Source organism: Eptatretus burgeri, chromosome 7 (genome assembly GCF_056783735.1).
Source record: "Eptatretus burgeri isolate ZD-2024b chromosome 7, Ebu_testis_v1, whole genome shotgun sequence".
Classification (NCBI taxonomy): Eukaryota; Metazoa; Chordata; class Myxini; order Myxiniformes; family Myxinidae; genus Eptatretus; species Eptatretus burgeri.
This window is the reverse complement of record NC_140967.1, coordinates 98,276,639-98,300,434: the sequence shown is the minus strand read 5'-3', so window position 1 is coordinate 98,300,434 and position 23,796 is coordinate 98,276,639. Positions and strand designations below refer to the sequence as shown.

Here is a 23,796-nt window from a genome sequence, read left to right as displayed (position 1 = left end):
AGCGATTTGTTCCTTTTCAACCTCAATATCCGACACAAATTGGTGTTCGCCCCGTGCACACGCTAGCGGAGTCATGTGAACGCAAGCGCTGGCCACGTGCATAATGGCCGAACCTGGCGTACTGTATGGAATGTGCTCAAAAGCAGACACGTACGCCGCTCGCTAAACATGCATGGATTTATCCATAATGATGTACCTTCGGCCCTCGCTGGCAGCAGCGGATTCTCCACGGATGGTGAACGTCTTCTCATCTCTACGGCCAGCGAAGCTGCGATCGAGCAGGGGAATGTACAATGCGGGCCACGTTGGCGTGCGCGGAGCGAGCGCGTTGATCAACGCTGGTCGAACGCCCAAGCAGGCATGCAGAACCCTGGACCGGTCGCCCGGGCATGGCCCGGGGGTTTTTGCAGGACGATTCGCGTGCCAATTTCGGTGTGGGCGATTCATGTCATCTCGTGGGGTCGGAGCGGAATATTCCCGCTGTCTGGGATGGCCTTGCCGGAAACGAAGTGAGGCGGTTTCTGGCCAAAGTTGGCAGGCCACGTGAGGGGTCGGGGTCAATGGGAGCGCTCAATTCAGGTGATCACCTTTCCATTCGGCATGGCCCCTCCCCCCCCCCCGCATGGTAAGCCCTGTAAAGGTTGAAGCAGTCCCTCCACCTTTCTCTTTTCTCTTTCTCAGCCTCTCTCCCGCTCTCGCCTCGCCTACTCAACACCACCACGACCCTTTCCTGCTGTCTGGACTCCGCCTCCTCATCTCTGCCCACACGACGTCGACCCCACCCACCTACTTGGTCCCGCCTGCCACTCCATCCTCGCACTCTGGACTCCGCCCCTTCTCGACCCAAGCTCCTTTCTGAACACAGTCTTGACACATGTGGCTGAAACCAGAGATGACGCGCCGACTGTTGGGTACCGCACTACAGAGCATCCCCACCTCCCCCCCCCCAAAAACGTATTGGTGGTGGGTCGTGCTATCAAGCACAAAGGTACCAAGATCATAGCCTCAACTCCCCTCCCTTCCTGGTTCAAAACTTTCTCTTCATCGGGTTGTGTGTGTGTGTGTGTGTGTGTGTGTGTGTGTGTGTGTGTGTGTGTGTGTGTGTGTGTGTGTGTGTGTGTGTGTGTGTGTGTGTGTGTGTGTGTGTGTGTGTGTACGCTGGTGCCTGTCTGCTTAAGTTAGACTGCAGAAGATCGTTATCATTATTATTGTTATTAATTTTGCGTTAAGTCTGCTCTGTGTCCCCTTTTGTAAGTTGACTGTTAATAAATTATCATTAGGAAAGTTCCTAGCTCGTCTTTGTGGTTTCTTTCATTGATCCTGCATGGTTCGAATCCTAGCTCAGCCGGGACTTTATTCCCAACAATCCGTTCCTTTTAGCCGGTACGTCTTTGGCAGTGTCGCTCGGCTGCATCCGATCCGGTAAAGTGATCCGGTCCGGTAGTGTTCCAGTTTGGACAAGGTGTACCGAGGGCATGTTCCCCGATAATTAATTAGGTAACCCGATTAACCAATAGACGGGAGGACCCAAGGTCACGCAGTTGAGTTATTGGCGTCCACGGTCGGTTAAGCGACCCTCCGCGTCACGGAATTATCAGTGTGCGACGGCCTACAACTCCGGGGAGTCTGGTGGGAACCGACATAGCCCCCACCGAGTGGTCTTCTCACCTGATCCTCCGTCCGCAACAATATATACACACACATATATATATATATATATATATATATATATATATATATATATATATATATATATATATATATATATATATATATATATATATATATATACATATATATATATATATATATATATATTGTTACGGATCTGGAAACCATATGCATTCAAACATACAGATGTCCCAAAAGTCAGTTATTCCGTTAAGTACATGTGAAGACAGGTCCCTTCCTTTTGTCTTGTGGGAGAATCAAAGTTGTGCTTTGCGATGTTTTTTTAGTTAGGTTAAATAAATCTTTACCATCCAACAACCAACCACGGTACCTTCCAGCGCTTGCAACCCTCGCCTCGCTGGCCACAGCATACGGGGCAAAAACGTCCAGTCTGCCGTTCCTTTGTGCTTCTACAAATGTTCCTTTTCAACGTTGGATCTTCCTCTTGATGAGTCCACACGCGTGGAGGGGGGAGGGTGGGGGTCTCTCGGTTTGGCCGAGGCCCTGCCCAGAAAGGGCGGACCCCACGAAGACCCTGTCCAATCAGGGCGGACAGTGACGTCTGCTCCACAGAGCCCCCGCCTCGTTCAGGGAGGTCTATAACCGACGACAAAAACCTCAGTTCAGTGAGTTCTGTGTGGGGAAAGTCAGCTCTGGATTCGTTGGAGCATCTGTTGAAGTTCTGCGTGGGGCGTTCGTTGGAGTTTTGCTGGGTCTTGTCCGCGACCCTGATTCCCGCCCTGGGACTCCGACTACTTTATTCGAGTTCCTTCATGGGCACGAGCCCCACGTGTGTGACCATGGGCCGAGCTGCACTATTGGCAGGTGTCGCACCACGGAGCACCCCTCCCTCCAACGTGCAGGTACCCAATTGAACTGCGACCCCCAGCTCATCTCTCTCCCTGGCTGCGAGGGTCCAATAAAACACTTGGGTTTTATTTTCGTCTGTGTGTGTCCGTGTGTGGCGCCGTCTCTAAGTAGAACTGTTTAAAGGTCCCCTGACATGCAAAATAAACTATGTGTATATATATATATATATATATATATATATATATATATATATATATATATATATATATATATATATATATATATATATATATAAAAACTTGACCTTCCTCGTGAAGAAATCACCTATGTTTTTTTTTATCAAAAATGGGATAATTAGAGCAATATTTCGATCATTTCTGGAGCTATTCACAACTTGCTATGCCCCGCCCCTAAAAAAATGGACTTCAGCGAATCGCAGCGTGACGTCACATACAGTAACTCGCACAGAATAGATTGATTCGAGATCTCCACAGTCTAAACTCCAGACTAGTCCGATAAATCTGTCGTCCGTCCGACTAGTCCAATAAATCTGTCGTCCGTCCGACTCGGCCGCTAAATCTGTCGTCCGTCCGACTAGGCCGATAAATCTGTCGTCTGTCCGACTAGGCCGATAAATCTGACGTACTGTAGCTTTTATTTATTATTCTCTTTTTTTCATTGTTTTCTACTGGTGCTACATGACGACAGTAGGAATAAAATAAATAAAAATGCAACAGAACGTCAGATTTATCGGACTACTCGAGACAATTGTGTCACAAGGTGTGTTCTGCACACAAGTTTTCATCGTATCCAGACAGCGAGATTGCTTCGTTTTATGTGCGGAGAGATACGGCCGATGACATGCGCTGGCCTTGTTTGTGATTCATTCGCCGTGGTGCAACATGTCCGCTGCGCTGTTCACGTCACCTCACTAAAATATTTCTGATATCGAGCAGTATGCAAGTCGAATTTACATTACTGAATTACGAATAGGATTTAGTCTTACCAGTTGTTACCAGTTGTTATTTCCGAGTCTTCCTTCGATGTCCTCCCGATAATCATGAACTCCAGGAATTTCATCGCCAGTTTCCTCTGCTTGTCCTGCTTTGGGCTCGAACTGGTACTTCATTTCCAGCTGCCTGAACTTCACCTCCCCTGACTATGTTATCCCACAATTCTCCATGTGATTCAGACCAAAATCCTTCATTTCTCTCAGTGATGCGGGCTTCATTTCTCTGTCTGTCGTTTCCAGACAAATGAAAGTCCATGTCATCCATTATTCAAAACCAAATGTTCGATTTTTTTAAAGCAGAAATGAACGAAGCGATTGAGTTGACCAATCAAATGTGGAAACACACAGCAAGCCAATAGAATCACATCGACCACCAACCCGAGTAATTAACGTACAGCCTTTGACATACTGTACGTGACGTCATGTGGGTTACGCCCCTTTCAGGAGAATTTTTAGGGGCGTTTCCGAAGACATTTGTTTTTTTAATTTTACATTTTACAGAATGAGTTTTGTCAAAAAACATTGTTAGATCTGAAATCACGATGAAAACTCCTCGAGGACATATTGAAATGAAATTTATGTACTTTGGCATGTCAGGGGAGCTTGAAGTGTTTATTCCATCATTGTAAATCTTGCTGTGTATATCCACAATAAGCTTGCTCTGTGTCCTTCTTGTTGTAAATAAACCATTATTAGAAATGTTCCCAGTTTGTTTCCGTCCTTTCTTTCATTGGTCCAGCATGGTTCGGATCTGAGTTTAGCAGGGTTTTTATACCCGATAATCTGCTCATCCTAGCCGGCACGGCTTTGGCAGTTCCGCTCAACTGCACCCGAACCGCAGTTGGTAGTCGGTAGTTGGAACTCCACCGAAGTCGGTAGAGTGACCCGGTTCGAGCAAGATGTGCCGAGGGCGTGGTTCCCATGTAGTCGTAATCACGTAGTTAATTAGGTAAATTGATTCTCGACAAAAAGACCCGATGCTACACGGTTGAGATATTGGCATCCACGGTCGGTCATGCGACCCGCCGCCTCACGGAATTATCCGGATCAACGGCCTACCATTCCAGGGAGTCTGGTGGGAGACGACGTAACCTCTCCCACCTAGTGGTCGTTCTCGCCACCGGTCCCCGGCCCGCAACAACAAAAAAAAAAAAAAATATATATATATATATACACACACACACACACATATATATATATATATATATATATATATATATATATATATATATATATATATATATATATATATATATATATATATATACATAGATACATATATACATATCGTTATGGAAATGGCCCTTAGTATGCAACTAAATATAGGATGAGCACAGATCCCCCATTAAATGCATGTTTCGCCAGGCTGTTCGGTAAAATGGACGTTACACGTGTGTCGGGAGGTGTCACAGGCTGTTGTTTGTTTGTGCAGTGGTGGTGTGCCGAGAGCTTCCTCTTCTTCCTTCCTCTCTCCAGACAATAGTCCCCGCCCAGCGCTGAGAGGGTGGAGTGGCCAAAAAGAGGAAGTGAAACTAAGGGGAGGAGACAGTGGCTTGGAAGCGAGCAAACGAAGGAGAGACTGGTGATTCTGCCGGGAGAGAAACTGGACCTGGGCGCGCCGCGTCTGCCTTCTGTGGCCTGGAGAAGCGAGCCAGGGCCGAAGGAAAGGCAGGGAAAGGACTGCAGGAGGTCTGTCTGCCCTCAGCTGGATGAGAGACGACTGGTGGGAGTCGTGACCTGCTGTCTAGGGGACGGCTGCGTCTGTCTGTGATCTGCTTCATGAAGGAGGCCTGGCGAACAGGCCAGGCCTGGACTTGTATGCTGGACCTTGTGAGAAACCAGCTGGAGCCCACCGTCGATCTGGCTGTCTTGTGCCATTGACCTTACGCAGGGTGTGAGCGCGTGGAGGCCGCGTGTGGTGCGACAAAGGAGGGTGAGCGCCATCTTTCCACGCGGCGTGCTCGAGCTTGGGGGCTCGAATCCGTGGACATCGGCTTGTTACGAGCGACATTCGTGCTTTTGACACTTTCCTCTCGTCCATGAAACATCACCAAGTACTCTGTCTTGTCTGCGTTTTGTTTAAGGTATATCTCGGTGGGGACCACCTCGAAACCCGTAATCCGTACTTCCCCAGTTAAGAACGGGTTATAGATTAATTAAAACATTGTCGTGAATGTTTCGCTTGTGTTGTATTCCCCAATGTTCCCCAATAAATCTGGCTGATTCGTATGAAGTTGCCACAATGGATTAATTTGTGTCACCTCGAGGAACGATCCATTTGATTGGTATATAAAACCAAAATGGTGACAGACTGGCAGAAAACGCTCGGCATCTGACAAAACCAGTCTGTAACCGGGGTCTATTTCCCCAGCTGGTAAGGTCCAGGGGTACGTTGGTATCACGATTGAAGACGCGTGACCTGAGGCCTGTGCCGAGCCAGCCGGTGTTATAAACCCCGGAGACGGCAATGGTGAGGTTGGCACCAAGAGTCGGGTGAGAATCCCGCCACTCCGGATCCACAACAATATATATATATATATATATATATATATATATATATATATATATATATATATATATATATATATATATATATATATATATATATATATATATATATATATATATATATATAGTTCTTCTGGGATTTCACAACTCCTCATTTTCATACCTGCATAAAAACTCCATGTTTACCTTAGCAAATTTAATCCCCATTTTCTCTCACTCATAAGGATTGCTTCCCATCAGCCATCACCACGCACGGTCTCTCCCATATCCACCAATGATCTTTCATATCCTCGGTGATCCTGTGCCTTTTATCAGCTGACAGCTGCCTCTGCTTACGATGATGTCGTTAGCTGCCACTAAAGGTGGACGGAGGTGAATATGTTTTCACCCGTTTGTCTATTTGTCCGTCCATGAGCACGATATCTCAAAAAGTTGTGGACGATTTTGGTTCAGGTCTGAATCGACATCTGTGCTCTCAGTGGGATACAAAATGTAAACCGTTCACCCTGGTGGAGTGGAGATGTGCACACTATCCAGTGCCGTTTCCAGTTCTTCATGCTTGCACAAGACCATCATCCAAGCTTTGGAAAAACAGAGCACCAAACATTTCTCTGTGGACTTTCGTGCTGCTATTTGCGTTCTCCAAGCCACGTGAACGCCCTTATAGGTCTGTGCATCCCATGGGTACAACCCACAGACCCGGTCAAGGCCGGTCAACCTTTGTTTCTCTCTGCTGTTGGACAAGCAACTCCGCACAAAGGTGAGGCTCATTTACGCGTTATCTTGTATTGCTCACCAAGCCAGGCTTGAGGCTTGTATAGGGTTGCAACGTTTTCTGAATTAGTCCACCATTCACGACCCGCTGTGAGGGAAATGATGCACCCAACCGGGTATCCTACTCAAAACTGTCGTGGAGGTTTTTTGTAAATTATTTATTTCGAGTGGATTGCTCTTTGCTCCTTTAAAACGAAGCAGGTGTGCGAATTGTGAGGTTCACTCGAATTAGTAACCCCCTTTTGGTGGAATATACTAACCTGACCCACGACCAAAAACATGACATAGTTATTGTGAATTTTATTGATTTCAATCCGAAACCTGGAGATCTATAACTATGTGCATTTAAATTACCCGTCACTTGGTGTGAAGGAAATATGACGTGTTAATGCAAATCTATGTCCGACGTACCCATGATAGGATGTTTGAGGAACGTGGCGTGGTTCAACTGTGATGCAACTTCAATGTCGTGACTGACGAGGTGTGTGTACAGTGTACGGTATTTTGAAGGTTTGCATAAACATTGATTTCGATGCTCAATTCCAATAAGCTTTAACTTGCTCTTCTTGTACTTCCCCCAGCATCATGAAAGTGAAATAAATGACTGAGTCACAATTATTCCCTTGTTATGTGGGGTTGGTTGGGGGAAGCTTGGCCCGAGTCTTCCACAAACCGGCTGGACAAGCCTGACGTGCGACCAAGGTTAAGGCAGGAATTTGTAATTTGTTCAGGGTGCTGGTGATAGCTCGCCTACTCTTCACAAAGGACACCATGGGATCTGTCAAGTTGCGATGTTCGGATTGAAAGATGACAAGGATTACGATCAAACGATCCAATGTTTCTGATATTACATTATCATTACAGCCATACAATACATAACTGCCACCAGTCGTGCTCTATGCATGTGAGACGAGGATTGTGACCAAAGATCTGAGACCTTAACTCCTTTGGTAGGTTCCAGGTCTCTTCACAGATTCCTTGGCTATCGCTGGTCAGACTTTGTGTCCAACGAGCGGTTGCTGAGAGAGACTCAAATGAGATTTGTTACCTGTATAGTCTGTGGTCATCAGCTGTGGTTGTATGGACATGTGGCTCGTTTTCCTGACACTGATCCTGCTCACTTGATTCTCTCAGCGAGAGAGTCTCATGAGTGGAGGAGGCCAACCACGTGACACGTGGTTGCAGCAGGTTGATCGGCATCCATATGCCTGGTGTTGGCTTAATGGTTAGGGTGGTGGGCTTGAGATACTAACATTCTGAGTTCAAATCCCACTCGGATGTTGAATTAATACCAGGTGGGGTTGATTGCCTGTCGTCCTTCTGAAGTCGGCAAAATGAGTGCCGGCTTGCTGGTATCCTGTGTGAGAGTGGCGATTGTACCCAATCCAGGATTGTACCTTTCCATCAGTTAGGACGTACCGGCCGCATGGAGACACCATGGTTGGCGTCCTTAACATCAGTTAGGGAACATTCAGTCAAAATGTCAAAGAGCAAAGTCATAGTGACTAGAAATAGCCCACATTAGTCCTACTGCAGCACATCAAGCAAGAGACACCCGGTTATTTTTTAATTGCCTCGTGTTTCAGTATATATTTACCATGGAGATTCAGTGTGTGTTTGTCCAGGCCATAACTGTTTTTTTTTTGTTTGTTTGTTTTTTACCAATTGAGCTTTTGTCATCAACTCTTCAACAACCCTATATTTTGAGAACTTGGAGAACACAAATTAATAAAATGTACAAATGTTTATTTTTAAACTGTCGTTTGCATCAAGTTTAATTTGAATACAAAGCAGACGCACGACGGGCTTTGTATCTTGAGTTGCTTTCAAGTCATGGTGTTGTGTTGGGGCTGCTTACCAACTGCTTACTGCACATATTTTTCTCTCTGGTGGACATGCTTGAGATGATTTGAAATTAAATGCAATGAATTGTTGTGTCATGTTGTCAAGAAAAATTCGGTACATGCTGGGGGTGCACAAATGAAGCTGTTATTCTTTACTTCATGACCATTTCTCCCATGAGTGTGAATCAGTGTAAGTCGGCAAGACCATGGCGACAGGCGCGTGGCGACAAACGGGCCTGGAGGCCAGAGTTCTCGGTGCTGACGACTTGAGCCTGTACGGGAGCCTGAGCGAGGACGAGCTTTTACGGCTGGCTATCGAGCAGAGCCTTACGGATAGGACCACAAGCTCCCACAAATGTACTTCTACTGACTCTGCTACTCACCAGACACCTGTTGAAAATATAAAGCCACCAATCATCCAAGCAGACGCTTCAACTGCGGAAAAGAGTAGCACAGATGCTGCAAACCTTCAAAAGTACATAATAGCTGAGGAACACCAAATATGGGTGGACCCTCTGTCAATGTCAATACTGCTGCTTTAATGATCACAATATTGAAATTAACCCATGGTGAAATGACACTTACAAGTACTGTACTTTAAGAAATGTTTCTTCACTCTCACTAACTTATCCTTTTCCACTATTTAACAAGAGCGAATTTATTTTTCAATTTCAATCATCTGGGTGCAAACCACCGCAGGGTTCATACAAAGCTATCATTTTGACAAGGTTGTGTCTGATGTGGCATACCAGGACTGGAGATGCTGAAACACCATCGGGTGTGGGACGCAGAGGACCACAGTGGCGTTCGCTCCAACGACTGCTGGAGATGCAACACAAGGAGTGAGTCTGATTTTATTTTTCCATAAGTTGTCAATTCATGCATGTTAAAAAATATTACGTCAAAAGAAAATAGTGCGGTCCCCTTGCTGATGGATGGATGTCAAAGGTAAAATTGCAGAGGATTCGTGACCTCGTTTCGCCATGGGCAGGGTGAGCCTTTGTAGCCAGACGTGCGAGCAGAAGCACATGAAACAATACATGTACAGAACAACATGTACAGAAGCAAACAATACAACAATACAATACAGAGGCACATGAAACAATACAAAACAAAAATTACCTTGTGGAACGGGGAGAGTGGAGGCTGAAGTCATCTGGGACTGGAGTGAAACATCCAGTCCCTAACACTTGCATTTTAGATCTGTGACTTGACTATTACACAGACTGAAAATAATGGCTTTCCAAGAAAACAATCACATGATGATAACATCAGAAAAACATGATGCAAACAATGCAATTATGTATTTTGAGAATGTTTTATCAGTTTCGACTTTTTATATACATTTCCCAGATATTAAAAAACACATATACACCATTGTATATTAAATAATAATTACTCGCAAAAGTATCCGTCCACAGTGATGTGAAAAGTTTAAGTTAATCAATAAATTTAAATGATTTCATGAACTAAAAAGGTTAATTGTGTTGCACTCTTGGTTTCAATCAGAGCCAAAGCTGTGAGATACTTATACCACTCACTGCAAAATGGTGGTGCAACATCGAGCAGAGAAGGTTGGATTTGTCTCAATAGAGGGCAAAATATATCTATTTTAAACTATCTGTTACTCCTTGAAGACCTTCATTAAATATACTTTAATCCAGATGTTCATGTTGATTTTAAAGATGACTGAAAGGGACAATAAAGTGAGTGACTATATCACATCAAGAAAAGTGAAATGAAAATGCAGATTAATCAATCAGCAGATTTCCAAACACCGTGGGAAGCGGCTGCGTAAACAGGAGACAGACAAACACAAGGACAGACATCACGGTTTGCAAGATATATATGTATATATATATTGTCGTGTCCAGGGGGTTTAACCCCGACCTCGATGGATGGCCAAACTTCCTCCTTGGAGGAATACTGCTGAGACTCACATGAGACTCGCGTGAGAAAACAGTTAAGCATTGCACCACAACGGCACAAATACACGGACACAAGCAAATTGAATTAACTAAATAATAATTTAATGAATCATACATATATATATATATATATATATATATATATATATATATATATATATATATATATATATATATATATATATGTTTATACGAATGTAAACACCCATCCTGTATTATCCATCCATCCATTGGGACCAGACTCTGTGCAGAGCGTTAGTGCTGCTTAAGCAGTCTCCTTGGCTAATGGGCACAATCCTGGACGGGTCGCCACTCCGACACAGGACACCATGAAGCTGGCACTCATTTTGCCGACCTCGGGAGGATGACAGGACGCGTTAACCCCACCTGGTATTAATTCAACAGCTGAGCAGGATTTGAACTCAGGACCCTCGGATCCCAAGCCCACCACCCTAACCATTAAGCCAACACCAGGCATACATTTACATATATATTGTTGCGGTTCTCGGAACCGTATGCATACAACAGATAGTTGTCCTGAGTCAGTTATTCCATTAATATATGTGCAGTTAGATCCCTACCTTTTGTCTAGCGGGACAGCAGGAGTGTGTTGTGATGGGCTATTAGTTAGGATTAATAAATCATTTTTCCCCTTTTATTTTATTCCCTCCTTTTACGGTCCACTGTGCCCTCATCTCGCTTGCTACCCTCGTTTCGCTAGCCACAGCTTACCACCGTCTACCCAGCGACTCGTTTTCAGAAGCAAAATCCCTACGTTCGGCTGGACAAACGCTAAAGCTGCACCACCATCCACCTGCCAAAGGCCAGGCATACGGGGCGTGGGCGGACCATACTAGAGTCTGGCTGAAACCCAGCTCAGAAAGGCGGACCGCGTGAAGGGCCGGTCTGATTGGCATGTTCGGCTCGGACAATGACGTCAGGTTTCGGCAAGGCTCCTCCCCGACCTCCGGGTTCTAAAAAGCACGGACCTCCATGTCGTTGGTTGGTTGAAGTGGTTGCGAAGGTGGTCGAAGTTGGTCGGTCGAAGTTGGTCGGTCGAAGTTGGTCGGTCGAAGTTGGTCGGTCGAAGTTGGTCGGTCGAAGTTGGTCGGTCGAAGTGGTTGGGAAGAGAATTGCAAATTGGTTGGAAGGAGAATTGAGAGAGGGTTTTTGAGTATTGAAGGAGTAAGGAGAATTGAAGGAGAGAAGGAGTCATTGAGAGTGAGTGTTCCTGCCACTTGTCTCTGCTGACACGACGTCGAACCGCCCCTTGCTTCTCGATCAAGCCTCCTGACTGGCCCTGCTTTCTGTTCCTTATTTCCGACCTCACGACCTAAACAAACAGCCTCTTACCTGGTCCTGCCTGCTGCTCATCTCTCGCCCCCCCTCCCTTTGGACTCCGCTCTTCTCCACTCAAGCCCCTCCTGCAGACACGATCTCTACACATGATGTTGTGGCTGAACAACTCAACCATTGTCAGGTGCCGCACCACGGAGCATCCCTCCCCCGAAACGCTCAGGTACCGAGAAACTGTAACCTCAACTCCCTCCCTCTCTGGCTGCAAAAGTCCCTTTCACAATTGGGTTTACTTTGTCTGGGTGTGTGTCTTTGAGTGTTGGCGCCTGTCCGTTAAGTAAGCTTGTATAAGATCTTTTATTGTTGTGATTGTTGCTTTTATTAATAATCGCATCAAGTCCGCATTGTGTCTGCTTTGTAAGTTGCTTGTAAAATTGCCGCACCCCACATCGTTCTCATATTTCCCTGGATTACACCCCCAATAAACCTTTGGTGTGCCACATGCTTTTCCTCGCTTTTTGTAAATAAATAATTGTTGTAGAAATGTTCCCAGCTCGCCTTTCTCTTTTCCCTCATTGGTCCAGCATGGTTCGGATCCAGGTTTAGCCGGGTCTTTATTCCCAACGGTCCGTTCCTTTGAGCCAGGACGTCCTTGGCAGTGCCGCTCGGCTGCATCCGATCCTGAAAGGAGATCCGATCTGGTAGAGTGATCCGGTTCGGACAAGGCGTACCGAGGGCGCAGTTCCCTGGTGGTTAAACCGCGTGTTAATTAGGTAACCAGATTCACCCATGGAGGGAGGACCCGAGGTCACGCGGTTCAGTTATTGGCGTCCACGGTCGGTTAAGCAACCCGCCGCGTCACGGAATTATCTGTGAGCGACGGCCTACAATTCCGGGGAGTCTGGTGGGAATCGACGTAGCTTTCCCCCACCTAGTGGTCTTCTCACCCGACCCCGCAACAATATATATATATATATATATATATATATATATATATATATATATATATATATATATATATATATATATATATATATATATACATATATATATATATATATACACACACACATATATATGTTGTTGTTGTTCGTCTTTTGGCTGCTCCCGTTAGGGGTCGCCACAGCGGATCATCCGTTATGATCCGCATACTGATTTGGCATAGGTTTTACGCCGGATGCCCTTCCTGACGCAACCCTGGTCGCCTCTTATGACACAGGGATAAGGATTGGGTTTCACCATGATTCCGGGCTGCCCTACACCCTCTCATAGTGCGGCCCAGCGCAGAGCTCCTGTCCTCAAGCGATCCTCCAACCCAAGCCTCCGAGTAGCCGGATTACAGGCACACTCCACTACACCCGGTACATACATATATATATATATATATATATATATATATATATATATATATATATGTATATATACATAAAAATGTATATATACTGTTACAGATTCTCGCCCGCCGGCGTGCGAACGACCGCGTCTAACCAATAGCGGCCGCTTCGCCCACCGAACGGACAATCCAGTCGCGGCTTTCCGGATCAATGCCGAAAACCAGCCACGGGTGTGTTTTTAACCACACCACAACCTTGTCCATACTCTACCCACGCTACAGGGTCAATCGCCGAATTGTCGATAAATCTAATTAATCGCACAGGTAGATTACTGAGAGATTGTACCTCAACGGGGCCGCTGGGACACGAGCCGCTTAATGCAGCTCGCTCCGTTTGGGATAACCGAGCGGGGTGTTATCGCGACCCCCGTTGGACCCGATCGCTTTACCGGCTATTTAAAAACCAACTATATTCCGAGTGCAAGATGGCAGCTCAAATTAAGGAAAAGACGCAACGAATGGGGTACATTTAAACAAGCACATTTATTACAAAGCACACATATGCAGGCATGCACGTATGCAATCAATACAAAACACACATGCAATCATGTATCAATCGAGCAAAAGTCATGCAAAAGAGAGTGCTAATACCGTCTATCGATTATGTACAGTTACTTGTACAGTTCTACTTGCGGACATGGTGCCACAACATTCATTCAAAAGAAAAGCAAGGAAAAACGCCAGGACAGATAAGGGGTAGACGGGACCCCTTGGGGTCTTTATTGACACGGAGCCGTGTGGACCGCAGAGGCTCCGCGAGACCAGGCTGGCTACCTTCACCTCGCTGGGGCAGCCCGCGGCGTCCCATCTCCATGACCTACGGTAAGGCACGGCTCGGCAGGCCACGCGCCTTGGCTCCGCTGCGCTCTCTCCTCCTTTCCGCACGCCTCCACAAACTCCCGCAGTCGAGGACTCCGCGAGCGACCACGACCTCTAGACCTCCACCTCCCGACCTCAGCACCACACAACCTCGAGAGACAGACCTCGACCCTCTCCTCAGCCCGTACTTTATACCCACGGCGTGTCGCCCCTCCCTACTTCCAGCACGCGTGGGAAACTTCCAGAAGTTCGTGGTTGTTGCTGCCAAGGGAGTGTGTCGCCAGGGGCGTTGTCCGCCCAAAATCATGCCCCTCCTTTACATTAACTTTGAACCCTGGCCTGATCCACCCCTCCCCCATCCCGGCACGCGGAAAAGCAAGAAAAGGGGGAGGGGAAATCCCAGCGTTATCGGAACTTCTCTCTTCGGCGCTGTGGTTCTGCCCGCACTCCGTGGGGGCAACGGGTTTTCCTACCATTGCCTTTGTTTCCTTTCTTGATGAGTATCCGTGGTGTAGATGTTATTCGATGTGGAGAGGTTTGTGGTGTGGTTGTTGAAGTAGTGGTGTGGTCGTTGAAATGCGGTTGTGGAGAAGGTGGTTATGGTTGTTGTTGTGGAGAAGGTGATGCTGGAGTTTGTGGTGGTCGTGAGGGTGGTGTGGTTGGGCGGTGGTGGTTAAGGTGGTTGTTGTGAAGGTGGCTGTTCGTTGTCTGTGGGGATGTTGGCGGTTGACGAGAAGGTGGTGGTGGTGATCGTGGTTGTTGTGGAGCGGTTGATGAGAGCGATGTTGGGGGTGGAGGTGGGTGTTGTGAAGCGGTTGGTCTAAAATAACGATAGCAAAAGAATAACAGCTAACTAAAAGATCACAGCCCTGATCACACAAATAAATACCTTAGACATCGGTGGGGAAATCTATCTGAACACAGACTAATCGGCATAACTGAACTAAGGTGTTCTGAACTAACTGAACTAAGGTGAACACCTATATGGTGTTCTGCGAATGTCCACAGACGTGACAACACATATATACATATTGTTAACAGTTGTGGAAATTCGCATTACACCATAAAGAGTCCTCAGGTGAGATATATCGGTAAGTTCATGTGTAGTTAGCCCAAGCCCGTTGTATAGAGGGAACATATGCAATTTATCGGGCTGCGATTCTTTGAGTTAGCCGTTTTTCTGTTCTATCGTTATTTTGGACCTCCGAAGACTTCAAACGAAGGCCCTGTGAAAGGCCTACAACGGAGAGCGAGTTTTCCCGCCTTTTTTGCGGCGCCGGGGGCTGACAGGAGAGGCTGCGAGAGCTTGCTGGCGATTGGTGGATACGGGGTGTGAGGCAGCCGTGAGGAGGAAATGCCCCTTTTCGAGGAGCTTCTCGAAAGGGCTAGAGGAGAGCCGGAGCCAAAAATGGGGCGGAGCGATGGGCGGAGCCCCGCGCTGCGAAGGGCGGAGCCCCGCTCCATAAAGGACGGACACGGGCGGGGTGCGCTCTCTTCTCTTCGTCCTGGAGCTGGTCTCGCCGTTCGTCTCTTCTCTTCTTCCTGGAGCTGGTCTCGCCGTTCGTCTCTTCTCTTCGGCCTGGAGCTGGTCTCGCACCGTTCGGCTCTTCTCTTCGTCCTGGAGCTGGTCTCGCCGTTGGTGGGGGTTTAACCTCACCACAACCCAGTCCGCATTCTACCTGCGCGAAATAGGGTGAATCGCCGAAAGTCGATATACTGAAGTACTCGCACGGGTAACCTACCGAGGGGTTGTACCACGCCACAGGTCGACTCCTGACACGAACCGCTTAAGCGGCTCGTTCTGTGCTACAGGGATAACCGAGAGGAGTTATCGTCGACCTTGACGGTTCAGATTGGTTACCGGGTGTTTTAAACCCACTATCAATCCCTTACGTGATGCAAGATGGAGATTCAACAAAGGAAAGGACGAAGCGAAACAGGGGAACAGTTCAACAAGCAAGCACTTTATTTCACACACGTAAGCAGGCAAATAGGAACAAAGGAAAGCACTATGACAGAATAAAAGGGCAATTATTTACAGCACAGTCACATACAGGCTTTACTTGTCGGACTGGCGCCACAAACACACAAACAAAAGCCCGAAAAGAAAAGAAAAGAAGTGACTTCCCTCATGGACCGTTGAGTCCTCCTCTCCTACTACCGTCAGCACGGTCGCGCCTGCTTCCGGCCTCCCACATGGCCGGCGAACCCTCTCCGGCACCCCTCATCCGGACGTGCAGGTCCACCACAGGCCGCACTATGGCGCCTCCCGTCCACGTCTCCACGAACAGGCCACGCCGGGCCACGAGCGCGGGAACGAGAGAGGAGGAAGGGAGCGCTTTGGAGAGCGAGACCCAAGGAGATAGACCGAGCTTTTTTGGAGAGAGAGCTGGTGCCTTTTTCGGAGAGAGCTACAGCCAGCATGAGCCACGATCAGAGAGAGAGTGAGCCTCGCGTCTGTTTTCCTTTTGTAAGGCGGGGCTCCGGCCTTCGCCGCGCGGGACTCTGCCCCGTTCGCAGCTCCACCTCCCTTCGAGGCGTTTCCAGAAGGCTCTCGAAGGGGGGCGTGTCCCCACTCCGACCCCCTCACGCCGGGCCTCCACCAATGGGGAGGGAGCTGCCCTGCCCCCTTCCCGTGCCAGCCTTGGCACCGCAGAGGGGTGCGCAAACCCGCGCACTAGCGCAGGTTTCTTTTTTGCCGTTGTCGTTGGTTGGTTTGAGGTTGTTGGATCCAAAATAACTACAGAGAAAAGAAAAATGGCTAACTCAAAGCGTCGCAGCCCTGATGAATCGCACATATTCCCCCTAAACAACAGGTGTGGACTAACTACACATGAACTTAGCATCATAACTGATCTAAGGACCCTTTATGGTGTATTGCGAATTTCCACAGCGGTAACACTACCCCCTCCCCTTTTTACAGACTCGTCCCAAGTCGTCAAATTTTCGTGTGCCATCATGTGCAGTTCTGCCGTCGTACGTTTTACCTTCGGATCCCTGAGTGCGACATTCAGTGTATTCGTGTCCCCAAAATAAATAACCTACGGGCTGGGTAACTAACTAAACAAACCCACTCATACGGATGACTTAATTAAATTGCCGGCGCTAAGACTCACATGCCGGCGCGCACTCATTTGTACAGTACATCTTAACACCTTACAAATTTTACACTAAACCATCGCCCAGGATCAATGGACTCAGCAAAGAGAAAAGCAAAAGTCACAACCACTGCAGGTGACAGGGAACGTGGCCGGCTGCTCAATCGCAGTCCAAGGCCTTCCCCTCGGAAATGGACGCAGCGAACATAACGGCGCATGAGCTGCACAAATGCAGTCTCCGTGCCAGCTGAAGTGGCACACGCAATGAACACAACGGATGGATGGATGGATGGACGCAAACACGGTGCACGGGCCGCCACTGCAGGCCCATGTTGTAGCTGCCAACAGGGCAGTCCTCACAAACTGTGCGATGATCCTGGCGCACATGGCAATGAACAAGGGGGGGGGGAATGCAAAACAGAACGGGGGCAAAAGATGACGACGGCAGTAGGCATGGATGGCAAAAGCAGGCAGGCAAGGTATGGCATGACAAGGCGCTGTAGCAAACACAGCCGGCAGATGAACCGGCCGGCACAGGCCTTGTAGCAAACACAGCCGGCAGACGGTCAACCGGCACAGGCCTTGCAGTAAACAGCCAGCCGATGAAGTGGGCCGGCACAGGCCTTGAAGTAACACAGCCAGCCAATGAAGTTGGCCAACCTTTGCCTTTCAGTGGAGGTTGGTGGAGGGAGTGCGGTGGTGCTAGCAACTCGGAAGGTGGGCTCGGACCTACCTACTGTCTCCCTCCCAACATATCGCCTTTGCCTGACTCTGTCCATACCCACCCCCTTAATTTGTCAAAACCCAATTTAGCCCCAACTTATTTTTTTTTAGTTTTTATTCTTATTTTTACTTCCCCACGAGAAATCGTCCCCTAACCCCCTTTATGTCTCTGTTCGGCTAACCTATCCTGTCCTAGCCTACTCCCAACCCTTACGTTCCCTTCCCGGAGGGGAATAAGGGAGAGCTTGCGTCCTGTGTCGAAGCCCAACTCAAGCCTCAGGATGGCCTCCTCGGAGTTCAGCAATCTTTACCCAAAGTGGATCCAGCGGTCCACAACGAGAGCGAAGGGATGGATGGTGCGGAGGGTTACACTTCCTATCTACCCTAACTTTTGTTCCTTAAACTACCCCGGGGCTTTCAACAAGCTTAATCTATTGGTTCTAACAACCCAGATTCCCGTCGCCTGTGTTGGTGTCCTCACAATTTCGGGCCATGCCCCCAATTTTCCGCCCGTGCCCTCACACGGTTTCGTGGCTGGGAAGCGTGGCTCCCTTGGCAGGAACTACCCTCTGCCGATTCTCCAGCTATGGCACCCCCGGGCACTACACTGCCTCCGAGCCTACCAGCTCCCAAAACACTGGGGAGTGCCCTCCATGGTGACTCCCCTGAAACGCTCACGTGGCAGGCTGGCTTCCCAGGCCCCTTTCCAAGGGTCACCCGTGCCCACGACACTGCCCACGCGGCAAATGGCGCCCCGGGCCCCCGCATCATGCGGGCGCACCCGTGCCCACTACGCTATCCGGCCCCCCATGGGCCCTTGGCCTACCGCAACTGACTAGCGTGGTGCCCGGGGTACCCACTCAGCGATACTCACCTTTCGCAGCCACGCTCCCAGCCCGTCAACGGGGCTCCTGCACCCCTCCAAAACAGGTTTTGAGCCTACTTTCCCACCAACGACAAAACGACCTCCATTTTGTCAATTTCACTAACCCAGCTAGCTCACTCTACACTGACCCTGGGGTCCCTTGGGTGGGAATCACTCCTCCCCCAATCACTCATCGCACCATGCATTCCACATTCACTCCATACATACAGGGTCGCTGGCCTCAATCACTCGACATGTCTCCACCTCACTACTCACAACTCACACATCGCTGATTTCTGCCATCCTGCTCACTACTTCCCCTAACTACCTCATGCTCCCTCGTCATCCCTTGCACTGCAGCACGTTACTTTTAACCTACGTAGCTAAGCTACGTCCCCTCTACACATCCACAGTCTGTCACTGTCCTCCAAAATAATTTCCCATCCTAAATCACAACTACAATCCCTCTAACTAATCCATTCCACGGACTCCATGAGGACTTACCCGTGCCCCATGAAGTCAGTCTTGCAAAGCTAACCCTTCCCCCTAGCTAGTGCCATCCTGTGCCCAGTCCAAGGGGATCTTCCACCCCTTGCCTGTGAATCCTGTTCACCTGAAGCGAGGCTTGCTTTTTTTTTTATTGCGCAGCACAAGCGCGGCAACTCGCAACCTGCGCACCTTGCCCATCACGTCATAGCAGCTGTTCGCGTACCTTGTCCCTCTTGGATGGTACCATCGGGCAGGGATTCACCCTCCTGCCGGATTCCAACCCCACGTGCAGCCATGACGTCACTCTGCGCATAAAAAAACACAAGCCTCGCGTTTCGAGGGGTTCCCTACACGAACACATGTGCTTTGCCCGTCAGAGCTTCACACACACGCTCGCGTGGATAACCCATCCGGTCCAAATTCGTCGTCCAGCCTAACCTTTGTCCGTCCGCGGAATCGGCAACATCCACCACTGGCGTTTCCGGACCAGGTTTCACTCCCGCAAGCGAGCACGTGGCGGCCTCGTGCGTACCACAGCATGGACCTCGAGCGCGCTGCCGGGTAAACCCGGCGCGGTGCTCAAAATAGCTACGTCCGCTACCCGGCCTCTGTCTCTCTGTCGCCGTCGTCGTCGCCATTCGACCCACGCACACCTGCGTGTTACGAAGCTCACACTCCATGTCATTACATTCACACCGGGAGACGCGGCTGCGTGCTCCCGCATGCCCACCGTCATCTCCCTCACATACTGCTCTCTCACACACACGGTCTCCCATGCACTCGGCCGTTCACTCACGCATGCCATTTCCCTTGCACACGTGATTCCATTCACACACGGCCGTTCACTTGCACACGTGGCTCCTTCCACACGCGGTGCCTCATCCACACACGGCGTGCTGGGAGGCACGCACTTTGGCACACTTGCAACCACGCCAATCACACACGGGGGCGCACTCACACCTTTCACCACACACACCGGGACAATCACACTAGGGAATCGGGTCACCTCCAGGGCTCCCGGGGCCTCCATACCCCCCAAGCTCCTCGTGCACCAGTCCGCAGCACTCGCCCCCTCGAACTCGCTCGACACGACCGAACCCACCTGGTCGTGATCAGCTTCAAGGGAGCACGGCGTCTCCCTTCGTTCCCGAAGGAGGCTATCCAGCTGCTTGCACCGGGTCACGAGACAGTCCGCCAGCTCACCCCCATTAAGTGTGTGTGTGTGTGTGTGTGTGTGTGTGTGTGTGTGTGTGTGTGTGTGTGTGTGTGTGTGTGTGTGTGTGTGTGTGTGTGTGTGTGTGTGTGTGTGTGTTCTGTTCCTTTAACCCCGTCTTTATCATGCAGTCTCTCTATTTTTTCTCTCTCCCGAGTCTCTATACATTTTATTTCTGTTGTCTCTTCGTGTCTATTTAATTCAGTCTCGACTCGGTCTCTCTCCCGTGTCTCTGGCAATCCTTTCATTTCCTTTGTTGTCCCTGTTACTTCCCTCTTTTCCATTTTTATCTGTCTCCCTTATCCTTGTTTCGTTGCACGCAATTGCCCTTATGCCCGCCTGCAGGCCTCGCATCTCGCTCTTCAATGCCTTGTTGTGCGCATCCATATCGTCCATCAAATCGCGCGCATTTTTTTTTTATTTCTGCCAGCTTTGTTTGCCATTTCTCCTCCAATTGTGTCCGAAGCCCGCCAATGTCCGCCTGCCTCGCCTGCCATGACCACGTGGTTTGAAGCGGTGACTGAAAGCACTCTCCTCGTGTCGTGCCGTTTGTTGCGCCATTAATAGCGGCCCGCTCACTCTCGTGCCGCGCCGCCATCTTGCGACTCCGTGCTCAGAATTGGGTGAGCTCCCCCAGAAAGAACCATCCCGGGCCATGGATCCTACCTACATTACGACACATATACACTTCTACCCCCGACACCCGCTCGCCTTGAAATGCCATCTTATTTCTCGTTAGGGATTATTATTTTTTTTTAACTCGCTCGAATTTGGGGAACACGGAGGGTCGCTCCACTCACCCTTGATCCGGTTCCGTGAATTTAGTTGGAGGCGGGGTGGATTCGAATCTCACTCCCGGACACCAGTGTTACGAATTTTGCCCGCCCGGCGTACGATCGGCCACGAAACTCGAATCGCGAAGCGTCGCCCACTGGAACGGACAATTCAGTGGTGACCCTCCTGGAACCATCGCCAAGGAGGTAGTCACGGGTGGGGGTTTAACCTCACCACAACCCAGTCCGCATTCTACCCGCGCGAAATAGGGTGAATCGCCGAAAGTCGATATAGCTCAGTACTCGCACGGGTCACCTACCGAGGAGTTGTACCACGTCGCAGTTCGACTCCGGACACGAACCGCTTAAGCGGCTCGTTCCGTGCTACAGGGATAACCGAACGGAGTTATCGTCGACCTTGACGGTTCAGATTGGTTTCCGGGTGTTTTAAACCCACTATCAATCCCTTCCATGATGCAAGATGGAGATTCAACAAAGGAAAGGACGACGCGAAACGGGGTAACAGTTCAAAAGGAAAGCACTGTGACCGAATAAAGGGCAATTATTTACATCACAGTCACATACAGGTTTTACTTGTCGGACTGGCGCCACAAACACACATACAAAAGCCCCAAAAGAAAAGAAAAGAAGTGACTTCCCTCATGGACCGTCGAGTCCTCTTCTCCGACTACCATCAGCACGGTCGCGCCTGGTTCCGGCCTCCCACGCGGCCGGCGAACCCTCTCCGGCACCCCTCATCCGGACGCGCAGGTCCACCACAGGCCGCACTGCGGCGCCTCCCGTCCGCGTCTCCACCAACAGGCCGCGCCAGGCCATGAGCGCGGGAACGAGAAAGGAGGAAGGGAGCACTTTGGAGAGCGAGATCCAAGGAGAGAGACCGAGCCTTTTTGTAGAGAGAGCTGGTGCCTTTTTCAGAGAGAGCGACAGCCAACATGAGCCACGATCAGAGAGAGAGAGAGAGAGAGAGAGAGAGAGAGAGAGAGAGAGAGAGAGAGAGAGAGAGAGAGAGAGAGAGAGAGAGAGAGAGAGAGAGAGAGAGAGAGAGAGAGAGAGAGAGAGAGAGAGAGAGAGAGAGAGAGAGAGAGAGAGAGAGAGAGAGAGAGAGAGAGAGAGAGAGAGAGAGCCTCGCGTCCGTTTTCCTTTTGTAAGGAGGGGCTCCGCCCTTCGCTGCGTGGGGCTCTGCCCCGTTCGCGGCTCCATCTCCCTTCGAGGCGTTTCCAGAAGGCTCTCGAAGGGGGGGGGGGCGTGCCCCCACTCCGACCGCCTCACGCTGGGCCTCCACCAATGAGGAGCGAGCTGCCCTACCCCCCTTCCCGTGCCAGCCTTGGCAGCGCAGAGGGGCGCGCAAACCCGCGCACTCGCGCAGGTTTCTTTTTTGCCGTTGTCGTTGGTTGGTTTGAGGTGGTTGGATCCAAAATAACGATAGAGAAAAGAAAAATGGCTAACTCAAAGCGTCGCAGCCCGGATGAATAACACATATTCCCCCTAAACAACAGGTGTGGACTAACGACACATGAACTTAGCGTCATAACTGATCTAAGGACCCTTTATGGTGTATTGCAAATTTCCACAGCCGTAACAATATCTTCTTCTTTCGGCTCGCTCCCGTTAGGGGTCGCCACAGCGGATCAACCGTTTCCATTTCGCTCTATCCTCCACATCTTCCATTGACACTCCAACCACCTGCATGTCCGCCCTCACCGTATCCATGAACCTCTTCTTTGGCCTTCCTCTTTTCCTCCTACCTGGCGGCTCCATCTTCAACATCCTTCTCCCGATATACTCCGCTTCCCTCCTGTGCACATGTCCAAACCATCTCAATCTCGCCTCTCTCACTTTGTCTCCAAACCGTCCTACCTGCGCTGTCCCTCTAATATACTCATTCCTTATCCTGTCCATCCTTGTCACTCCCAACGAGAATCACAGCATCTTTAACTCTGCCATCTCCAGCTCCGCTTCCTGTCTTTTTGTTAGTGCCACCGCCTCCAAACCATACAACATAGCTGGTCTCACTACCGTCTTATATACTTTCCCCTTCACTCTTGCAGCTACCCTTCGTCACAAATAACTCCTGCAACTCTTCTCCACCCACTCCATCCTGCCTGCACTCTCTTTTTCACTTCTCTCCCACACTCTCCGTTACTTTGGACAGTTGATCCCAAGTATTTAAACCCATCCACCTTCCCCACCTCAACTCCTTGCAACCACACCATACCACCACCCTCCCTCTCATTTACGCACATGTACTCCGTCTTACTCCGACTGACTATCATTCCCCTTCTCTCCAGTGCGTTCCTCCACCTCTCGAGGCTTGCCTCAGCCTGCTCCCTACTCTCCCTACAGATCATGATGTCATCCGCGAACATCATAGTCCATGGGGACTCCAGTCTGATCTCGTCCGTCAACCTGTCCATCACCATTGCAAACAGGAAAGGGCTCAGAGTCGATCCTTGGTGCAATCCCACTTTTACCTTAAACCGGTCCGTCATTCCTACCGCACACCTCACCGCTGTCACACTGTCCTCATACATATCCTGCACGATCCTCACATACTTCTCC

The 23,796-nt window shown here is 49.4% G+C and overlaps 1 protein-coding gene across 5 annotated transcripts in view; it reads left to right on the top strand.

The window, feature by feature from the left end:
- The first annotated feature begins 6,517 nt into the window (after nucleotides 1-6,517).
- LOC147023876 (ankyrin repeat and SOCS box protein 2-like) overlaps nucleotides 6,518-23,796 on the top strand; it is a 74,562-nt gene continuing 57,283 nt past the window's right edge. Inside the window, exons 1-4 of one of the 5 annotated variants that reach the window (XM_085889768.1) lie at nucleotides 6,706-6,761; nucleotides 7,196-7,256; nucleotides 8,799-9,094; nucleotides 9,372-9,461. In XM_085889768.1, the coding sequence (XP_085745894.1) occupies nucleotides 8,826-9,094; nucleotides 9,372-9,461 (359 nt within the window). In that variant the 5' untranslated portion in view covers nucleotides 6,706-6,761; nucleotides 7,196-7,256; nucleotides 8,799-8,825. Of the gene's footprint in view, nucleotides 6,762-7,195; nucleotides 7,257-8,798; nucleotides 9,095-9,371; nucleotides 9,462-23,796 lie in introns of all 5 variants that reach the window. The other 4 variants (XM_085889770.1, XR_015060411.1, XM_085889769.1 and 1 more) reach the window with 4 other exon arrangements.